A 21,709-nucleotide genomic window follows, 5' to 3' on the forward strand; every position below is an offset into this window, starting at 1 on the left:
ATGCTGGAGTCTATCCCAGAAGTCATTGGGCAGCAGGTGGGGAGACACCCTGGACAGGCCACCAGACCATCCCAGGGCTGACACACACACACACACCTAGGGGCAATTTAGTACGGCCAATTGACATGAGAATTTAATATTTCTCTGTATTTTAACATGAAACTGAACAGACAGTTCATCACACACATCGAGGTCATGATAAATCAGATCACTTCGGAGTCAAAACATCCAAGGGAAACTTTATTAAAAAAAAAAACCAGAAGAAATTACAAAACATTTAAAACTATACAACATCCAAGGTTGACAGGTGAAGTGTGTGTCTGTATTAGGTCAAGGACGAGGAGGTCTCATTCCAGGTGGGGGGGGTCCTGGGGAAGACAATACACAAGTTAGACCATCAGTGAAGAAACTGGAAGCTGGCGCCGCATGTTGTATGGTGCACTTCACAGAGTGCGGTTTGCAGACGTGTTCAGCCCCCTTGACAGTCACCACTCATTCTGGATTATAAAAGGTACTCACACATCTGTTCCTGAACAACAAGCTCTAGCAGCATTTCCCAAAGCAAGTTCAGTTTCCCTGACTTTTTATTAAGAAAGTGCACAACAAGCTCTGATCTTGAACACGGGACACCGCAGTCGTTTGGTAAATGATTCAAAACTGGTTTTGAGTTTTGATGCGCATTTAGGCCGTTATCAGGCTTTGTTGGGCTGAGCACTTGCTAGTTTCACTCTGACCATCCATAGCTGGGTCAGCTGACATGGGTCGCGCCCTCTATTGCTTCCTTTGTTGTGAAAATCAGAAGGGGGTGGGTTCAGGTGTGGTACTTCCTGGTATTTAAACACACAGCTGCGTCAGACCTCATTGTGTTAAGACTGAACTGGGTAAAGACGTGCGAGTCTACCATTGAGCAAGGACACTGAGTCCTTTTTCTCTCGTTGCCTGCCTCACCCTACCATGTGCTACGAAGACATCCCTGTCAACACCGTTACCCCATCTGTCGCAGACAATGCAACCCTGAGAACCTCTATTCACTCAGGACAGCCTCCTCTACTCACGCCTCCTTCACCCGAGCACTTGCTAATCTGTCAGACATTCAGGTACTAGCCCTGACCGAAACCTGGATACATCCAGAAAATACCGTCACACCGGCTGCACTCTCTGTTGACTCTGCTTTCTAACACACACCCCGTTCTGTTGGGCGTGGTGGCGGTACGAGTGTCCTCATTTCCAAAGAGCAACAATTCCTCCTTTGAATACAATCCAAGCATGGTTACTTCTCCTAGTAAGCTGTTTGTGGTTGTCATATACTGCCCACCAGGGTGTCAACTGGGGAACTTTGTAATCGAACTAAACATGTTACTCTCAGCCATTCCTGATGGTGAGACATGAATATCCTTACTGACAAAAACCCAAGCGACTGACTTCCTGTCTCTTCTGTCCTCCTTTGACCTCAGACAGGTCCCCACTCCTCCCACACACAAAGATGAATGGAGCAAAGTACAGAGAGATCCTTGATGAAAACCTGCTCCAGAGCACTCAGGACCTCAGACTGGGGCGAAGGTTTACCTTTCAACACTACAACGACCCTAAGCACACAGCCAAGACAACGAAGGAGTGGCTTCAGGACGAGTCTGTGAATGTCCTTGAGTGGCCCAGCCAGAGCCCAGACTTGAAACCCATTGAACATCTCTGGAAAAAACTGAAAATAGCTGTGCAGCGACACTCCCCATCTAACCTTACAGAGAAGAATGGGAGAAATACCCCAAATATAGGTGTGCTAAGCTTGTAGCTTCATACCCAAGAAGACTTGAGGCTGTAATCGCTGCCAAGGGTGCCTCAACCAAGTACTGAGTAAAGGGTGTGAATACTTATGTACATGCAATATTTCAGTTTTTCATTTTTAATACATTTGCAAAAATTTCTATAGAACCTTTTTTCACTTTGTCATTATGGGGTATTGTGTGTAGATTGATGAGAAAAGAAAAGGAATTTAATCCATTTTGGAATAAGGCTGTAAAATAACAAAATGTGGGGAAAGTGAAGGGGTGTGAATACTTTCCGGATGCACTGTACATGCAACCATACCACTACACACATTCATACACAACTCCCCTCCCCTCCTTTCTTTTTTTAATGATTCATCTCTTTAATTTATACCTCTGTTACAACTAACACTTCAAGCTGAAGTAAAGTTTTTTTTAACTCTCTTTTGTTAAATTGTCTGTAAACCATATAGGCACAGCTGAAAAAAATGGAAAAAACAGCAGGCAAAATTGTGAATTGGGTTGTATAAGTTGTTGAAATTGAAATAAAAACTAAGTTTGGAAAAAAAGACATGCATGTTAGGGTTAATACTGCTGTCTGTGTCCCTGGCCGAGGCATGGCAAGACAAACTGGAGTTAGTCCCTGGGTGCTGCACGGCGGCTGCCCGTGCTCCTAGCTACACAGCTAGGATGGTTACATGTAGGGCTGGGCGATATGACCTAAAATTCATATCGCGGTATATATTGAATCCCTTCACGGTAACGGTATATATCGCAATATAAACTTAAGTGTAAAAATTATAATGGAAGTGTTTCTGAATGAGTTATATAGTCCCTTAGCAAAGCTAAATTGATCCAAAAAAAAAAAAACCCAAAACAGATATAATGTAATTTTGAGAACATTTATTGTGCAGATCTCAAAACTCAAAATTAAAACTCAGCACTCTATGGTGCAAAATAGTGCAAACGAACACAAATAACATTGCTGATATTTTAAATAAAAACAGTACAACAGACCATTTTCTATAATGCAAAATAGTGAAAATGTGTCAACAACAATTGCTCACTTCTTCAAGAACACATAAATAAGGTGGATATTGTACACAGTACTTCAAGTAAAAGAGGTTTTCTATAATGTAAATTGCAAAAACAGTGAAAAGGTTGCCAACAATAATTTCTCACTTCAAGAACACAATAAACTAGATATTGTAAACTGTACTTCAAGTACAACAGGTTGTTTTCTGTAATGCAAAATAGTGCAAAAGTTACCAAACACTAATTTTTCTACATCTTAAAGAACACAAAAATAAAATAGATACTCTAAATAACACTACTTCAAGTACAACAGGCTTTTGTTCTATAGTGCAAAAGTGTTACTCAACACCAAATTTCTCAAGTTGCAGATATTTTTTAAGAAAGAAATACTTAAAGTACACTTAGCATCTTTTCAGTTAAGAAAAAAAACAGCATATTTCAAATTAAAATCAAGCTGCAAACACAAACACTAAACTTTGGTGTTCACTTGCTTCCCATCCTCTTTTATAGATTGTTAGCCAGGAACACAAGCTTGTCCACAGTCTCTGGCTTTAACGCAGACCGGTGGCATGTGACAATGTTGCCACCAGTGCTAAATGCCCTCTCTGATGGGGCACTGGTGGCAGGGATACAAAGATATTTCTTTGCCAGGCTTGCCACCCTTGGGAAATTAGCCTGGTGCAGCCTCCACCACTCTAGTGGGTAAGCTTCTCCATCAACCTCCAGTGACTGCAGGTAACTTCTTATCTCCACTTCAATGGCATCTCTGTCAGAGAGAGCAGCTGGGCCAGGCTGAGTGGATGCTTTTTTGAAAGAACTGCCCAGACTCCGTTTCACCTTCTTAGGTTCTCTCTCCTCAACTCCACCAGCAGCTGCCGTGCTTGTTTGTGGGGGTGACTCTGTGGCAGATAAAGCTTGCATCTCAAGCAGTGCCTGAATTTCCGCTGCTGCTCTGGTCTTGATGTACTCCCTTCTGTCATCAGCTATATATGTGTCTTTGAACCGTGGATCGACAAAGGAGGCCATATCCAGCAGGTCATTGGTAGCAGGGTCAGAGTAATTCTCATTAAGATACTGGAGGACAGCCGTCTTCATGTGTTTTGTCAGGTCTGTGTCATCTTCAGAATGAGGAAGAACTCTTATTTTTTAGCAGATGAAGCACAGGTTTGAGGTATGACACACTGACATATTCTTCCCCGGACAGTGCATCTGTGAACTCCATTAGGGGGCTGAGGGTCTTGCTTACAGATTCCCAAACATCAATGTCCTGCCAAGTAGGTACCAGATGTCTGGTCTTTTTATCTGCTCTCAGGACCTGTGATATGGCCTTCTCCTGTTCAAGAACCCGCTCTATCATCTGTTGGCTGACCCCCACCTTGTTGGTGTTTCAGTGATGAGCCAGTGAGGAGGCAGGTGTAGCTCAGCCTGGGCAGTGGCCAATTCTCTCTTCCTTTTCCATGTATTTGAAAAGGCACTCACAATCCTTTTACACACGCCAATTGCGCGCTCCACACGAAGATCTTTCACACTTCTCTCTGTTAACAAAGTTAAAAGTTGTTATTACTTTAGTTTCATCCACAGAGCATCAGACATCTCTACCAACAAAACATAAAAATATTATACAGTAATCTGATAACAGATTAAATAAATGAATCAAAATTATTTTGCACCATGGAGGCGTGAAATTTAAAATGATCTTTATCAGTGTCCATATTATCAGGCTACATTTAATTCAATTTATTCATTTATTTGCACGTCACTAAAAGCAGGTACAAAAAAATAGTTCTGTAATTAAGTTATGTGAAACGGGACACCCTAGGAGGCTGATGAGCTATTTTAGAGGGGCATGGGCACACAAAATAAATAATACATCCAGCAAATAACCCAATCAACATAATACACAGCATACAATAATAACAACTTTGCTGGTTGGCTATGCCAAGTTGCACTAATGCCATCTCTGTATTAAAATAAAATAGCTTTAAAATAGCTTATAATGTTACACTCTTACAAAGAGAAGTTTTAACCTACCAATGGCGAGATGGAGCCTGTGACCGAAGCACTGCAGCCTGTTCCAGTCGTTCAGAGTCACTGCCTTCACCACATTTGCGGCGTTGTCGGTGGTTATGCACACTTGAGATTCTTCCCTGAGACCCCATGACTCCAGCGCATCCTTTAATCCTTCTGCTATCGCTTCACCCGTATGGTCATCAGGGAAATATGAAGTCTGTAAGCACCGGCTGGCCAGTTCCCACTCAGCAGTTATGAAATGGATCGGGAGGCTGATATAAGGCTCCATGCTGCGACTCGACCACAAGTCCGTAGTAGTTGCGAAATACTTTAATTCACGGAGGTCTTTTTCAACTTTCTCTCGGAGCTGGCCATACAGTTTGGGCATTTCTGTCTCATTAAAGTACTTGCGGCTCGGCACTACGTATCGTGGATCAAGGGTTTTAATCATGTCTTGAAACCCGCTGCATTCCACTGTTTGGAAAGGGACCATGTCTTTGCATAAGTGTATCGCAATGGCTTTTGTAATGTCAGTCCAACGCTTGCTCTTTTTATCAGAGGGAGTACTCTTCGAAAAAGCTTGCGCAATAGAGGTCTGCGGTTGGGTAGTAGGGCAAACTTTTTTCTCCCCTCCTGTGTTCGGAGACTGACTGGGCCTTTGAGTCGAGCGCGTCCTCTGGCTCTCCTCATACTCCAGGACATGTTTTGTTTTTAGATGGTAGAACAAATTGCTCGTGTTACCTTTGTTTGCAGGCACTGTCACTCGACACATCTTGCAAATGACATTTTTCTGCTCACTATCCGACTTCTTAAATCTGAACCAAGTCCAAATCACTGACGTAGCACCGTTTTTTTTTAACCAGCTCCTCCTGCTCCGTGGTCTCTGTGCTTGAAGCCATTGTCACACTGAGGCAGATACGATGACGTCATCAACAAGCGTTATCGCGATTGGTCGGTAGAGTGCAAATCTCTACCGTAGGCCAAGTTTATATCATTTATACTGTCTACCTCATATACCGCGCACCCCTAGTTACACACAGAGGAATAATTTCCCCACGGGGATCAATAAAGTATCTCAAAATCACAAGAGGTTCACCTCCCAGCAGGACGATGAGCCTAAGCACAAGGCTAAAGCAACACTGGCATGGCTCAGCAACAAAAAGAGAACAGTGTGGAGTGGCCAAGTCAAAGTCCGAACCTCAACTCCATTGAAAATCTGTGGCACAGACTGAAAATCGCAGTCCAGAGGCACCATCCCACCACCCTACAAGACCTGTATAAGTTCTGCCAAGAGGAATGTGCAAAGCTTGTACATACTTACCCCAAGAGAGTCATGGCTGTTACTGCAGCAAAAGGGTACTCTACAAAGTACTGATATGTGGGTTTTGAACACTTATGCAAGCACAATATGTTAGTTTTCATTTTTTTTAAAAAGTCAGTGAAACATAACTCATTTTGGCTTTGGGAGCTTCTGTTAGAGCTTATGGGTTCACAACAACACTGTTCAGTGACAGATGTGTGCCTATCTTCTATAATCCAGAAATGAGCGATGACTGTCAAGGGAGTTGAACACTTCTGCAAGGCGCTGTAGACCAATGAACCAGTTAACATGCTGGTCATCAGATCTGTGTGCAGAGTCTCCGTTTCACAAATGACCATCCAGGACTGATTCCCTCCACCTCCCCTGACCGTCTGCACTGTTTACATGGAAAGTGCCTTACCTCTCATGCCGGGGGGTGGTGGCCTCATTCCAGGGGGAGGCATGCCCATTGGTGCTCCACGGCCAGGAGGCATACCCATTGGAGGACCCATTGGAGGTCGCATGCCTGGAGGCGGGCCCATCATACCTGGAAAAGCAATTCAAAATTAGAAACAGCTTACATTTCAAATAAATAATCCCCAAGAGGACCCAGGTACAAATTTCCAAGAAATGCGAGTTAAAAATCCATTTCTTGCACCCTGAAGACGTGTTGTTTCAGTTATTTTCACAGAAACTGAACTGTATCGCTCTTTTTAGCAAGAGGTGGTGAAACGCTTCAGTGAGCTGCTCGGGCCTGCCGACTAACATACTCACTGGTTATGTTAGTGTGTCCTAAAGACTGGACAAGTAAAACAACAAAACAGCAAATTGACCCTTCCAGTAAGAGGACCCTGTTACTTGTTCTTAGCACTTATTGTATTCACTTATTTAAAAAACAAAAAAATCTCTTTCTTGCACTTTTACTGTAGCACTGGTTTTGCTCTTAGATGCTTGTTTAGATGCACTTATGACCTCTGATGACTAGTAGTTCTCCTGATCTCCTAAGTTTAATGATGCACTTATTGTAAGTCGCTTTGGATAAAAGCGTCAGCTAAATGACTGTAATGTCATGCAATGTCATGTCATGTAATGTAAAAGAGGACGTCACCTTCGTCTCATGCTGCTCAACGTGAAATACAGACACGGACAGTCTTCATTCATACTTTGCATTCATTTCGTTCATATTTGTGCACATTTTCTGAAAGCTCACGGATAAGGACGAAACGGAGCAATACCACCGTAGGGCGGTGCAGCCAATAGTTCAAGTGAGACCAGCGATACACAAGGAAGACATTTAAAAATGTCTGAACTCTGGGGAGAGGTTGTGTGAGTTGGTGAGACATTTTAAACATAACTACAGCATTCCCTTGCTTGGGCACAGGGACAGACAATCACCTGTTCGTTGTCAAACTTTTTAGTCTGAACCGCCCTCTAGTGGATGTACTGCTTAACATCCATGCCAACGTAAAGGATAAAAGGAAGTATGAGGATGTGACAGTTGCACATCGCTTGACATGGACGAATTTACTGTCACATTTAAAAAGTAGCCTATATAAGGGAAGAAGCACTTCCAGTGTCGCGCCACAGTAACACAACATAAATAGCAGACATCCGACATCTAAATTACCCCGTTTCATCCCACCAGTCACAACTGTGACAGCGTGTTTTGTTTTGTTTTGTTTTATTTCTTGGAAGTGTTGTTAAAAAATGTAAAAAACTAAGTCTTGTTGTAGCTTTCGGCAAGAAATTCAACTTTTAAATTGGAAGATAGATTGCCTTGATTAAAACTTATCGGGCGTCCCGGTAGTGAAGTGGTCTATTCCATTGCATACAAACACGGGGATCGCTGGTTCAAATCCCCGCGTTACCTCCGGCTTGGTCGGGCATCCCTAAAAAACACAACTGGCTGTGTCTACGGGTGGGAAGCAGGATGTGGGTATGTGTCCTGGTCGCTGCAATAGCGCCTCCTCTGGTCGGTTGGGGCACTTGTTCGGGTGGGAGGGGGAACTGGGGGGAATAGTGTGATCCTCCCATGCACTACGTCCCCCTGGTGAAACTCCTCACTGTCAGGTGAAAAGAAGCGGCTGGTGACTCCACATGTATTGGAGGAGGCATGTGGTAGTCTGCAGCCCTCCCCGGATCAGCAGAGGAGGTGGAGCAGCGACCGGGATGGCTCGGAAGAGTGGGGAAACTGGCCGGATACAATTGGGGAGAAAAAAATCCGGGAAAAAAAAACAACAAAAAAGACCACACCTGCTGATCAAACACAAACATAGAGAACAAATATCCAGACCCCCTGCTCATTATGCTTGGAAATATCCAGACCTCCTGCTCATAATGCTTGGAAATATCCAGACCTCCTGCTCATTATCCTTGGGGATTTTAACAGAGCAAACCTCAGCCACCAACTGCCAAAATACAGACAGCATGTTAAATGTCCCACCAGAGACAAAAACACTCTGGATCATTGCTACACAGTATCAAAGGACACCTATCGCTCTGTCCCCCCTGCAGCCCTGGACCTCTCTGACCACTGTCTGATTCATCTCATCCCAACCTACAGGCAGAAACTAAAACCTGCAAAGCCTGTGGTTAAAACTGTGAGGAAATGGACCAGTGAGTCAAAACTGGAGCTCCAGGCCTGCTTCGACTGCACTGACTGGAGCGTTTTTGAGGCTGCAGCTACAGACCTGGATGAACTTACTGACACTGTGACATCTTACATCAGCTTTTGTGAGGACATGTGTGTGCCAACCAAACCCTTCTGTACCTTTACAACAACAAGCCCTGGTTCTCAGCTAAACTCAGGCAGCTTCGCCGGGCCAAAGAGGAAGCCTACAGGAGTAGAGATAGGATCTGGTACAACCAAGCCAGAAATACACCCACAACGGAGATTACAATGGCTAAAAGGTGCTAAAAGATCCTCATATACGCTATGTCCCCCAGTGAAACGCTTCACTGTCAGGTGAAAAGAAGCAGCTGGCAACTCCACATGTATGGGAGAAGACATGTGGTAGTCTGCAGCCCTCTGCAGATCGGCAGAAGGGGTGGAGCAGAGACCGGGACGGCTTGGAAGAGTGAGGTAATTGGTTACTGGAGACCATCCATGGAGCATAGGAGAGGTCTGATCACGCAGTTAACAGACTGGAGTCACACATGCCATCAAAGCGACTGCTACTCTTTCACTGGCTGACCAAGAAATGGAAACATATAGATAAACGTACATACATGACACAGAGTAGCTGGCCTGTGCTAATGTGTAGACCTACACAAAATAGCAAGCTAGTGTCCAGGAAAATGTCCAGTCCCAGAACTGTGTGTGTTGTTGGAGCCACATTAATGATTAAATAAACAAGCAAATCCTAACCTGGTGTCGCTTATTCCTGTTAACTAACGAATGGCATTTGTACAACTGTTGTATAAAAGCAATGCAATAATAATAATAATAATAATAATAATGGATTACATCTATATAGTGCTTTATCTAGACACTCAAAGCGCTCACATTGAAGCGGGTAACTCACAGCCATTTTGGGCCAGAACACTCACCACACATCAGCTGGGGGTGGAGAGGGAGGAATCTGAGTGAATTACACATGGCGAGAGCCAGACTGGGAATTTGGCCATGACACCAGGGGACCCCCTACTCTTTGTCATAGGTGCCAAGGGATCTTTAATGACCACAGTGAGCCAGGACCTCGATTTAACGTCCCAGCTGAAGGACGGCATCTCCTACAGCACAGTGTCCCCGTCACTGCACGCATGAATATCACCCTGGAGGTTGTGCTGTTATACTGAACATCAGCACAGCTGTGACTCCATCCCGTGTGATATCGCTTTAATGACTCAGCCATAATGACAAAATGAATAAAATCTGAGCTGCCTAAGACGGCGTTTCTCACCACAGAACAAGTTCCCTGTGTCCTGCAGGTCTTCACTGTACTATAGGTGAACAGGTAGGCCTGCTTGTAGTTAATCATATTATAGGACTTAGTTATGCCAGATGTGCGAAATCTGTCATTGTTTAGGGCTGAAAAACACAAATAGGCCAACCTGTGCAAGGCTGCAATGAAAATGTGCAGGACAGGTGGTACTAGAGGACAGGCTGGCAAACTGGTCAATAACTAAATAAACAAATAAATAGGCATCAATCTTAAAAAAAACAAAAAACAAAACATTGGTTGACCTCTAAATATGACCTTCAGTTCATCTCCAGAAAGCTCCTGGTAGAGAAACTTCATTCACTGTTGGAATGACTGACAGATAGACATGGAGAGTGAATGTCCCCAAGCAGTGACAGAATTTGTCCTTAAGGATTTACATTCCTTCTTAACTGTTGACACTTCTTCATGTACAAAGACGTGAATAACATCTTATCTACAGAATATGCATATGCATAAAATATTTTTCAAAGCAGGAGGACATTGTCTTCTGTATTTATCACCAAAATGAATGTCGTGTCATTGTTGACACTATACTGGTGGTAGAAACCCACAAATGATAGAATCAAACCAAGACTTGTTAAGAACCACATTCAACAAGTGAAAAAATCACAACACCCAACCCTACTGTGTCCTCACCAGGAGGTGGCGCTCCGCGGCCCATAGGAGGAGGAGGTCCTCCCCTGCCAGGAGGATACTGGGTAGGAGCTCCTGCTATGCTAGCTCCTGCTGCCGCTGCAGCAACCGTACCTCTGCCTTGCGGGGTCATCACCTAGGAAACATCAATCAAACGATCAATCAAAAGTCACCTCTTCACAGTTGCTTTTAATGTATGATTAATGTTGCCTTTGATCTTTCTGCTGTGTTGCTTTCATGTTCACTCCAGCTCATCACCCTGTAACTAAAATACTATTATGATTAAGGTTCAGGAGAACCTTAATCATAATAGTAATGTGCTACCTGTGGTAGCAACACATGCTGTCATGTTCACTCCAGCTCATCACCCTGTAACTAAAATACTATTATGATTAAGGTTCTCCTGAACCTTAATCATAATAGTAATGTGCTACCTGTGGTAGCAACACATGCTATCATGTTCACTCCAGCTCATCACCCTCTAACTAAAATACTATTATGATTAGGGTTCTCCTGAACCTTAATCATATAGTAATGTGCTACCTGTGGTAGCAACACATGCTGTCATGTTCACTCCAGCTTATCACCCTCTAACTAAAATACTATTATGATTAAGGATCAGGAGAACCTTAATCATAATAGTAATGTGCTACCTGTGGTAGCAACACATGCTGTCATGTTCACTCCAGCTCATCACCCTCTAACTAAAATACTATTATGATTAAGGTTGTGCTACCTGTGGTAGCAACACATGCTATCATGTTCACTCCAGCTCATCACCCTCTAACTAAAATACTATTATGATTAGGGCTCTCCTGAACCTTAATCATAATAGTAATGTGCTACCTGTGGTAGCAACACATGCTATCATGTTCACTCCAGCTCATCACCCTGTAACTAAAATACTATTATGATTAAGGTTCAGGAGAACCTTAATCATAATAGTAATGTGCTACCTATGGTAGCAACACATGCTGTCATGTTCACTCCAGCTCATCACCCTCTAACTAAAACACTATTATGATTAAGGATCAGGAGAACCTTAATCATAATAGTAATGTGCTACCTGTGGTAGCAACACATGCTATCATGTTCACTCCAGCTCATCACCCTGTAACTAAAATACTATTATGATTAAGGTTCTCCTGAACCTTAATCATAATAGTAATGTGCTACCTGTGGTAGCAACACATGCTATCATGTTCACTCCAGCTCATCACCCTGTAACTAAAATACTATTATGATTAGGGTTCTCCTGAACCTTAATCATAATATTAATGTGCTACCTGTGGTAGCAACACATGCTGTCATGTTCACTCCAGCTCATCACCCTGTAACTAAAACACTATTATGATTAGGGCTCTCCTGAACCTTAATCATAATAGTAATGTGCTACCTGTGGTAGCAACACATGCTGTCATGTTCACTCCAGCTTATCACCCTCTAACTAAAATACTATTATGATTAAGGATCAGGAGAACCTTAATCATAATAGTAATGTGCTACCTGTGGTAGCAACACATGCTGTCATGTTCACTCCAGCTCATCACCCTCTAACTAAAATACTATTATGATTAAGGATCAGGAGAAGCTTAATCATAATAGTAATGTGCTACCTGTGGTAGCAACACATGCTATCATGTTCACTCCAGCTCATCACCCTCTAACTAAAATACTATTATGATTAAGGTTGTGCTACCTGTGGTAGCAACACATGCTATCATGTTCACTCCAGCTTATCACCCTCTAACTAAAATACTATTATGATTAAGGATCAGGAGAAGCTTAATCATAATAGTAATGTGCTACCTGTGGTAGCAACACATGCTAGCATGTTCACTCCAGCTCATCACTCTGCAATTAAAATACTATTATGATGCTATCGGTTGCCATCACTACCTGCTGAGAAGGCCCGCCGACTCCCCTTACAGGTCCTGCTAGTCCAGCGGGGGCCTGGGGCATCGGGGCCCCTGCAGGTACACCCCGTCCTGCTGCTCTGCCCACCCCGGGACCCCCAGCTACACCAGCCAAGGGAACCCGGGCAATGCCAGTCTAGGAAGAGCGAGAGAGAGAAAGAGTGTGAGAGAGACAGATCACATGAGACAGCTGAACACACAGGCCCGACTCAGTGTCCCCCCCACTCACAATGACTGGCTGCAAGATGCATGAGTGCATATGGGTGCAAGGACTCAGAATGGTATAAATATCAGAGAGGGGACAACACTTAGTGACAGCACACATTACTTTGTCGACGCCAGTTGCTGCTGCCAGGATCTACGATGCGTCCAACAATGGCAGCTTTAAGAGTTTATGTTCTTTACAACTGAGACACCTGCCCGACTTTACCATTTGATTACTTGCAGTTTGTTGATTGTTTTCCATTTATGAATAATAATGTTGGAGCTTCAAAACAACTGAAAAGTGAAAACAGACTTCATATGGTACATTCCTGAGTACTTGCATATAAATGTCTATTTCTATCCGGCTACTTCCACTGCAAAGTCTCACACACCATTACTTTACATTTTTACATTTCCGGGGTTTCCCGTTGTCCTCGCTTTCACACTAGAACGACTGGGATTTCCCTCTTCCCTACAACGACCACGGGCGGTCAAAATGACGGCCAGTTTTTAAACTCTATATTCTGTCAAGATAAATAACCAGTTGAGATATTAAAGCATTACATATGTGTGTCAGTATGTCTGTTAAGAAATGACTGACACCAAAAGTAACATTTTAACATCTATCCATCCATTATCCGAACCACTTATCCTGCTCTCAGGGTGACGGGGATGCCTATCCCAGCAGTCACTGGGCAGCAGCCGGGGAGACACCCTGGACAGGCCGCTAGACCATCACACAGGGCCCACACACACACACGCGGGCAATTTAGCACGGCTGATTCACCTTACCTACATGTCTTTGGACTGTGGGAGGAAACCGGAGCGCCCGGAGGAAACCCATGCAGACACGGGGAGAACAGCAAACTCCAGAGGAAGATCCAGGACGATCCCCAAGGTTGGACTACCCTGGGGTTCTAACCCAAGACCTTCTAGCTGTGAGGCAACCGCGCTAACCACTGTGCCACCGTGCCGCCCTTTAACATCTTTAATACCATTTTTCCTAATACTATCGTAATACTATTTTTAATACTATTTTAACATCTTTAATACTATTTTTCCTAATACTATTGTAATACTATTTTTAATACTATTTTAACATCTTTAATACCATTTTTCCTAATACTATCGTAATACTATTTTTAATACTATTTTAACATCTTTAATACTATTTTTCCTAATACTATTGTAATACTATTTTTAATACTATTTTAACATCTTTAATACTATTTTTCCTAATACTACCGTAATACTATTTTAGCATCTTTAATACTATTTTTCCTAATACTACCGTAATACTATTGTTAATACTATTTTAACACCTTTAATACTATTTTTTAAAACAATTTAAAATGGTCACTGTCCAACGTCAGTAAATACTGCAAGGCCCCGGTGATATTCATGGTGCGTCTGAAATGGCGGCTGTACCCAGACATGTTGGACATAATCAAAAATCAAGTTTAGACTATTTCTCTGCACTGGAGAACACAAGTGCTTCTAGGACAAAGCAACGAACGGCGTGAAGGAAATGATGCGACCAACACACGTCATAAATACTGACATGCTGCGCGCCATGACATGCAAATTACACATGGTCATTTTGACCAGTCATGGTAGATCTTATCAGAACTTTTTTGTGCAATTGATCCAAAACTCATTGTAATGCAAATATATGCAATTTAAGTAGCATTCGGGGAGCGGCAGGTCTGTATATTTTCCCCCCACAAAGTTATCAAACTTTGAAAATACAAAATGGTCAAAATGACCACCTTGGTCGTTCTAGTGTTAAACATCACAATGCAATGAAAAGTCTGCAAGCGAGCCTTCTGGCACATGTTGGTTTTAATGTGGGACAAACCTGACCTTTCACGGACTTATCGGGAATGTGTGACCCTATGAGTGGACACTGAGATTGGGAGATTGGTCATCATGGTTAATCTCCCAGTATGCTTTGTTATGTCTGCTCAAACTTACATCTTTAGGAGGTGGGCCCTCTACAGTCATGGAAACCAGGTTCTCTCCTCTTAGCAACACCAATCCCAGAACCCTTTTCTCCTCACGCTCTGGCTGCTTCGAGTTCTTGGGCCTGCAGACAGTTTAGACTGAGTCATCTGACTTCAACAGAATCAGATTCTCAGGTTGTCTAAGAGTTCAACTAACTTACTTGATCTTCCTGAACTCGTCACAGTCACAGAGAATCAGGTTCATGTGTTTGTCAAAAGCCTTGAAGGTTCCGATGAAGATGCGTCCATCCTGCAGAATGCACCTCATCCTGTAGTCGATGTGCTGCAGCATCTTACTGCTCTTCCCCACCGTCTGGAAGAGAACCACAGGGTAGTAGCACTACAGACTGGACCTTGACCTTGGACCACAGTGTTATTCTACTCTTAAAACTTATCTACAATTAAAGTGTTTAACCAGTTAAAAAAAATCCTGTTTGATATTTGGAATAGAAATGTTGGGAGAGTTCAAATTTATATTTGAATGTATGTCAAAAATATCTAGGGATGTGCTGATACTGGTATCATATCAAACTGAAACCAGTCGAAAATGGAGCATCTTTCACCCAACACTAAATTCTGACAGTCAGAGCCGTGAGGAACATGTCATACATCAAAGCAAAATGGCTCTATTTAAAGCATTTTCGGCATTACTAAGTATGTACTTCTTAAATGGTGGCAGCAAAACTGGTTCTATCTCAGGTACTTTGCCCACTGATCCCAAACTAACGGTGTAAGTCTGCAGTTTCCAGGAAAAGTCATCAACATGACTGCTGCTCCATATCCGCACTTGAGAGGTTTGTACCAGGAGTCGGTATTGGCAGTAAAAAGGTGATGTCGCTGCATCCCTAAACTCGAAGCCACACAGAAGCCTTGCACATCCAGTGGCCGACTTTTAACGGAGCGGCCCGCGTTTATAACGACTGCCAACAAGCCATGCAGACACTGCGGACCTGGAGCTACCACACAGCCTCCATCCACCCTGCACGCCTCGGCCCAGGTGTAAACTGCCGTGCTGCTCATCCTGATGGTCAGCAAACAAACTAGTCAGTAGTCAGTAGTACTCAGTAATCAGAAGTAGTCAGTAATCAGTAGTCAGTAGTAGTCAGTAATCAGTAGTACTCAGTAGTAGTCAGTAGTACTCAGTAATCAGTAGTAGTCAGTAGACAGTAGTAGTCAGTAATCAGTAGTAGTCAGTAGTAGTCAGTACTCAGTAGTAGTCAGTAATCAGTAGTACTCAGTAATCAGTAGTACTCAGTAAACAGTAGTACTCAGTAGTCAGAAGTAGTCAGTAGTACTAAGTAGTCAGTAGTACTCAGTACTCAGTAGTAGTCAGTAATCAGTAGTACTAAGTAGTCAGTAGACAGTAGTACTCAGTAGACAGTAGTAGTCAGTAATCAGTAGTACTAAGTAGTCAGTAGTAGTCAGTAGACAGTAGTAGTCAGTAATCGGTAGTAGTCAGTAGACAGTAGTACTAAGTAGTCAGTAGTAGACAGTAGTACTCAGTAGACAGTAGTAGTCAGTACTCAGTAGTAGTCAGTAAACAGTCAAATCAGTATTGCCATTTTTACCCGATCGAGCGTGCTGGAGACTATAGAGGCTACATAGTCCGACAGCCAAACCACAACCGAGATCCAGACGCGTCTGCACGGAGTAAGAGTGAAGGACGTCCGAATGAAAACCCCGCTTTCACCGTGAGTGAATATCACCATGACCGCCGTGGACCGGCCCAAATAACGGCTGGACCGCCTGAAACACGAACGGCTCGGTGTGGCAGCGGAGGAATACGTCGTGTCTACGTTGTGCTAGACGGGTCAATATGCCGACATTTACCATCATCCTCCGACGAAATGATGAACTAAAACAAACGGAACCACAGCAAACGACACCCTGTGTAAAGTCTCACCATGGCTGCGGTTCTGATGGCCCCGATTTAAATCGGATTCCGACAATCAAACTCCAAAAATTGACCCGCGAAGTTCCCAGGAAGGGGCCGCCAGGTCGAGGTTTGAGACAATTTCAGGAAGTGACGTCAGGCCGACTACGGAAGTGACGTTGGGCGTAGTGGGCTGCTGTGCGAAGGGCCCGCTGTTCCCTTTCCCTCTGTTCAACAGTTCCTAGGCACCGACGAGTAACTTGCGACGTTGTCATAAATACACACCGGTCCGTTATTTTGTGGGCGTGTGCTGAGAAATGGCTCCCGGCCCCGGCGCGCCAGGCGGCCGTGAGCCGGCGGAGCGGCCGAGCGCTGTGGTGAAGTGGGCTGACCGGACGGGGAGGCATCCTCAGCTCGTCATGGTCACCACTAGCTCCAGCAAGCAGCAGGGAAACAGCCATTCCGCATGTCTGCAAGCCTGTCTGCAGCACACTGTCCCAGAGGACCCTGACTTGTACGACAAGACACATATCAACCTGTGGAAAGTTGTCTGGGTGTTTTTTCACAAACAACTAAACAAACAACTTCCCAACTTTGAAAAAAAACAAACTTTTTTTCTATGTTAATACCTTGACAAAGAACCACCTCACTGCTTGTGTCCTTCCACCGCTGCTCCAGAGAGAGCACACTGACCTACTGCAACTGTGTCTCGTAGCAGAGAGGAAAGTGCTCCAGAGGGTCATCACCACCGCCCAGAAGACTATCGGATGCCCACTCCCCTCCCTGGAAGACCTATACAGTTCCCGCTGCCTCAGAAAAGCCCATGGCATCCTCAAGGACCCATCCCACCCAGGACACCACCTGTTTGAGCTGCTGCCCTCGGGCAGACGTTATACGATAATAAGAGCTCGGACAAACAGACTAAAGAACAGCTTCTCTCCCCGATCCACAACCGCACTAAATGCTGCCAAGTCTCGACTCCTGACGTTTTGTGCAATATGTTGGTGCCCATTAGAATATAAAGATGAATGTGTGTGTGTTTTATGTTTTTTGTTCTTTTATACTGATCTTTGCACTGACAAGAACTGCACTGTCAAATGTCGTTGTACTTGTACAATGACAAATAAAGTTATATTCTATTCTGTTCAAAGGTTTTCAAACAACAGATTAGCCAATATCACCAGAATATGGTACTAGAACACAAAGAAAACCCAGACACACTAAAAACATCAGTCATGTGTCTGAGCAGAGAATTTCGATTTGTATTTATTTATTTATTTATTTATTTATTTATTTATTTGGTTTGGATGTGTGTGTGTTGGTTTGGATGTGTTGGATGTGTGTGTTGGTTTGGATGTGTGTGTGTTGGTTTGGATGTGTGTGTTTGGCGTTGGATGTGTGTTGGTTTGGATGTGTGTGTTGGTTTGAATGTGTGTGTGTTGGTTTGAATGTGTGTGTTAGTTTGGATGTGTGTGTTGGTTTGGATGGATGTGTGTGTTGGTTTGGATGGATGTGTGTGTTGGTTTGGATGTGTGTGTGTTGGTTTGGGTGTGTGTGTTTGGTGTTGGATGTGTGTGTTGGTTTGGATGTGTGTGTTAGTTTGGATGTGTGTGTGTTGGTTTGGATGTGTGTGTTTGGTGTTGGATGTGTGTGTTGGTTTGGATGTGTGTGTTTGGTGTTGGATGTGTGTGTTGGTTTGGATGTGTGTGTTGGTTTGGATGTGTGTGTGTGTGTTGGTTTGGATGTGTGTGTTGGTGTTGGATGTGTGTGTGTGTGTGTGTGTGTGTGTGTGTGTGTGTGTGTTGGTTTGGATGTGTGTGTTAGTTTGGATGTGTGTGTTGGCTTGGATGTGTGTGTTTGGTGTTGGATGTGTGTGTTAGTTTGGCTACGTGTGTTCCTGTAGTTCTTGTGGTTTTTGGACATGTGTTTTTGTCTTTGTGTTTGACGCATGAAACGCCAGCTGGAGTGCTGGCTGGTCCCTGAAGGACGCCAGAAGGCTGCGGAGGAGGAGGAGGAGGAGGAGGAGGAGGAGGACTCCAGCGCAGGGCTGAGGTGGCAGCCTTCTGGCGTCCTGTTGTCTGTCGACCTGTTGACTAAACATGAACTGGGATAGAAACGAAGCGGACTTGGCTGGACTGCAGGCCACGTGGCGTGGCCGGCCCCCGGTCTCGGTGTGAAGCGAGGATAAGACACGGCGGCGGGGGGCGAGGGGGCGGGGCTTTGGAGAAGTCTGCGGGTCTGCGTCTTGGCCTCAGTGTTCCAGTCTGCGGGTCTGCGTCTTGGCCTCAGTGTTCCAGTCTGCGGGTCTGCGTCTTGGCCTCAGTGTTCCAGTCTGCGGGTCTGCGTCTTGGCCTCAGTTTTCCAGTCTGCGGGTCTGCGTCTTGGCCTCAGTTTTCCAGTCTTTGTTTTTTTCTTCTGCTCGTGGACCGCGCAGCCACGCGCTCGTGCAGCCTGCTGACAGCATGGTAATTGGTGTTGGGAGCGCGCGCTTGCGTCCGTCTCCGTGGTTCTGGACTTTGCTGGAGTCCGCGTCGCGCGGCGGTGTTGTGTAAGCGCTGGCTGCAGCCCGGAAGGCGGGGATGCCGCCGCCGCCGTCATCCTCCCCGTTGATACGGCAACCGGAGAGGAGTGCGGTCCTGATGCTGGCGGCGCGCGCCGCAGTGACGGCGATGCGACGTTGACGGGAGCTCGAGCCGGCCGGCGGTGTGTCGCCGACAGCACGCGACGGACACACCGATCACCGGGGAAGATGAATTGACGGCCAATCCTTCAGAACCGGGACTGTAACGGAAAAGCGGGGTGAGTTTCGGAAGCGACCGGTACCGGACTGTTAATGAGGCTGTTGCTGCAGTGTGGCCGCGGAGCGCCGGGTCGCTAAAGGCCCAAACACCGCGGAACCGAACCCGCGGATGAGCGAGCTGCAACAGACGTGTAAGGGCTGCCGCGCTGCGGCGCTGCGGCGCTGCCAGGCGCGGCGCTGCGGAGCTGCGGAGGCCTTGGGCTTTAGCAACAGGCTTGGTTCGGGCTGCTGTGCTGGGATGAAGTGGTGAGCAGGCAGGATCAGGGGACACTCCTACAAGTCCAAGGAGCAGTCACGGTCCACCCCAGCCCGCTGGCGGCAGATCGGTCGTGTCCAGTGGCTGTTGGTGCCACATGTGTCCTCTGTGAAGACTGGCGGGTGTGAGTGCGTGTGGAGGCGCTTCCTGTGAGTCGCCAGTGCTGCTTCCAGCGTTAACGCCTTCACACTGAAAGCAGCGCTGGCTTATGTACGCAAGTGTGTTTAGTTCCCAGAGAACCGTCACACGTCTGATCTCCGAGGTCGTGGACGTTCTGTCTGCAGTTTAATTAGCTGCAGATTAATTAGCTTCAGCTCCTACAACAGTAAATAAAACACGGCCAGAGCAGGAGCAGGAGCAGGAGCAGGAGCAGGAGCAGATGTCTCGGACAAGCCCGGATATGTGAGAGGTGACAGACGTAGAGACAGAACGATGACTTGGTGCTTACAATCTTTGCAGAAGATGTAAATAACACAAGCGACGTGTCACATGTTGTGTGTTCGGAGACAACAGCGTCAGGCGTGAGTGTGAACATTAGTGACAGATGGACATGGATTCTGGTGAGCTCAGACACAGGACATGGTGATAAAAAGCCAGTCGTGGACGTCTGGGTCCTCTGTGTGGACGGACTAAACCAGATTCAGTCCAGGTTCCCTTTCAATAGCAAATCAGATGTGGACCACAAGCTGCCCCCCCCCCCACTTACTCACTCACACACATAAGTCATACCCCCCCCCTTTTTTCTGTTTCTTTTTCCTGGGCTCTTCCCCTCACCTTTCCCTCCTCCATCTTTCCCGTGTTCATCCCGAGTCAGAGAGGAAGGAAACACACAGAACCCTTTGCAAGCTCAGGAAATAGTCAGTTCTGCACAGGATCTGATGTTGAATCCATTGTGCTGATGGTTACAGGGCTGCACACACAAGTCCAGCTCAACCAGAACACTCTGAACACATGTTCTGGAGTATGAGGAGAGGACATCAGCCAGTGGTGTCACACATCTCCATAAAGCCAGCTCCCAATGGCGACCACACTGTAGCAACCACCGGCACAACATCGCGAACACCAAAAACACTGACGAAAAAGCTTAAAATACTAGAGGAAGCCAAAACATGTTATAATCGTTTATGTTCTCAACAATCTTTCTCTCTTTAGTCTCCCATGCTGTTCTCAGAGGAACCTTCAACTGGACAAGCAGAACCCAAATCCTGGAGACTTACTAGCTGGTCAAGAACCCAGGCTGGTCTACAGAACTTTAAAAAAACACCTGGAGCTTTGTCTGAGGAGAGACGTAGCTGAGACTGGACAGGACAGTGGCTTCAGAGAGGATGGAGGGACGGGTTCACAGATAGATCAGTAGATGGATTTAGACCTACAGGAATGCATGAGTGGAAATGAAAGAGACTCTTCTTCACAGGAAATACACTCTCATCAAATGAGTGTTCCTTCTTGTTTCTTCTTAACCATCTCAAGAGAGGAGTCTCAGGGTGGGTCCTAAGAATCAATTTTCCTGTGGCGCTGCGAGATATTTCTGTTGGCAGACAGCACGTCTCTCTGAATGTGAGCACACTGTGGACTGAGACTGTAGACTGTTAAAGTTAAAACCATGTCTGCGACTCCACAGTCACATATCAAGTTGATTACTGTGTAAAGAAACTGTGGGTGCATTTCCTCTTGGTGACATACCAGCTGGATGTCAAACTGATTGATTCTGCCTGCTAACAGCACATCTCTAGTTATGACAGAACACTGCACGCAGCTAGGCCTCTGCTTCTTCTCTGCTGTTTTGATGGACCACTAACACCTCCTACTGTCTCAGAGCATGTAGAAGTCCTAAAAAGTCAGGCGACCTCTCCAGCTCTGCCAGCAAACCCATAACAGTCCATCCTCCTTGAATTAAGCGCCACTCACCACTCCCGTTTCTCCCTGGTTGAGCAAGAAGACGTCTAATAAGATGAGCCAGCTGCAAGAGGCG

General features: G+C 45.2%; 1 protein-coding gene across 1 annotated transcript; it reads right to left on the reverse strand.

The window, feature by feature from the left end:
* Window positions 1–227: 227 nt before the first annotated feature.
* On the reverse strand, window positions 228–16,856 carry snrpb (small nuclear ribonucleoprotein polypeptides B and B1). Its single transcript, XM_056274424.1, has 7 exons — window positions 16,712–16,856; window positions 14,970–15,121; window positions 14,780–14,891; window positions 12,585–12,737; window positions 10,689–10,821; window positions 6,530–6,655; window positions 228–368 (listed from the first exon to the last, which is right to left on the reverse strand). Exons 1-7 carry the CDS (start codon window positions 16,712–16,714, stop codon window positions 331–333), a joined length of 717 nt encoding a protein of 238 aa, XP_056130399.1. The 5' UTR covers window positions 16,715–16,856; the 3' UTR covers window positions 228–330.
* Between the last annotated feature and the right edge of the window lie 4,853 nt (window positions 16,857–21,709).

This window comes from Lampris incognitus, chromosome 2, assembly GCF_029633865.1.
Source record: "Lampris incognitus isolate fLamInc1 chromosome 2, fLamInc1.hap2, whole genome shotgun sequence".
Classification (NCBI taxonomy): Eukaryota; Metazoa; Chordata; class Actinopteri; order Lampriformes; family Lampridae; genus Lampris; species Lampris incognitus.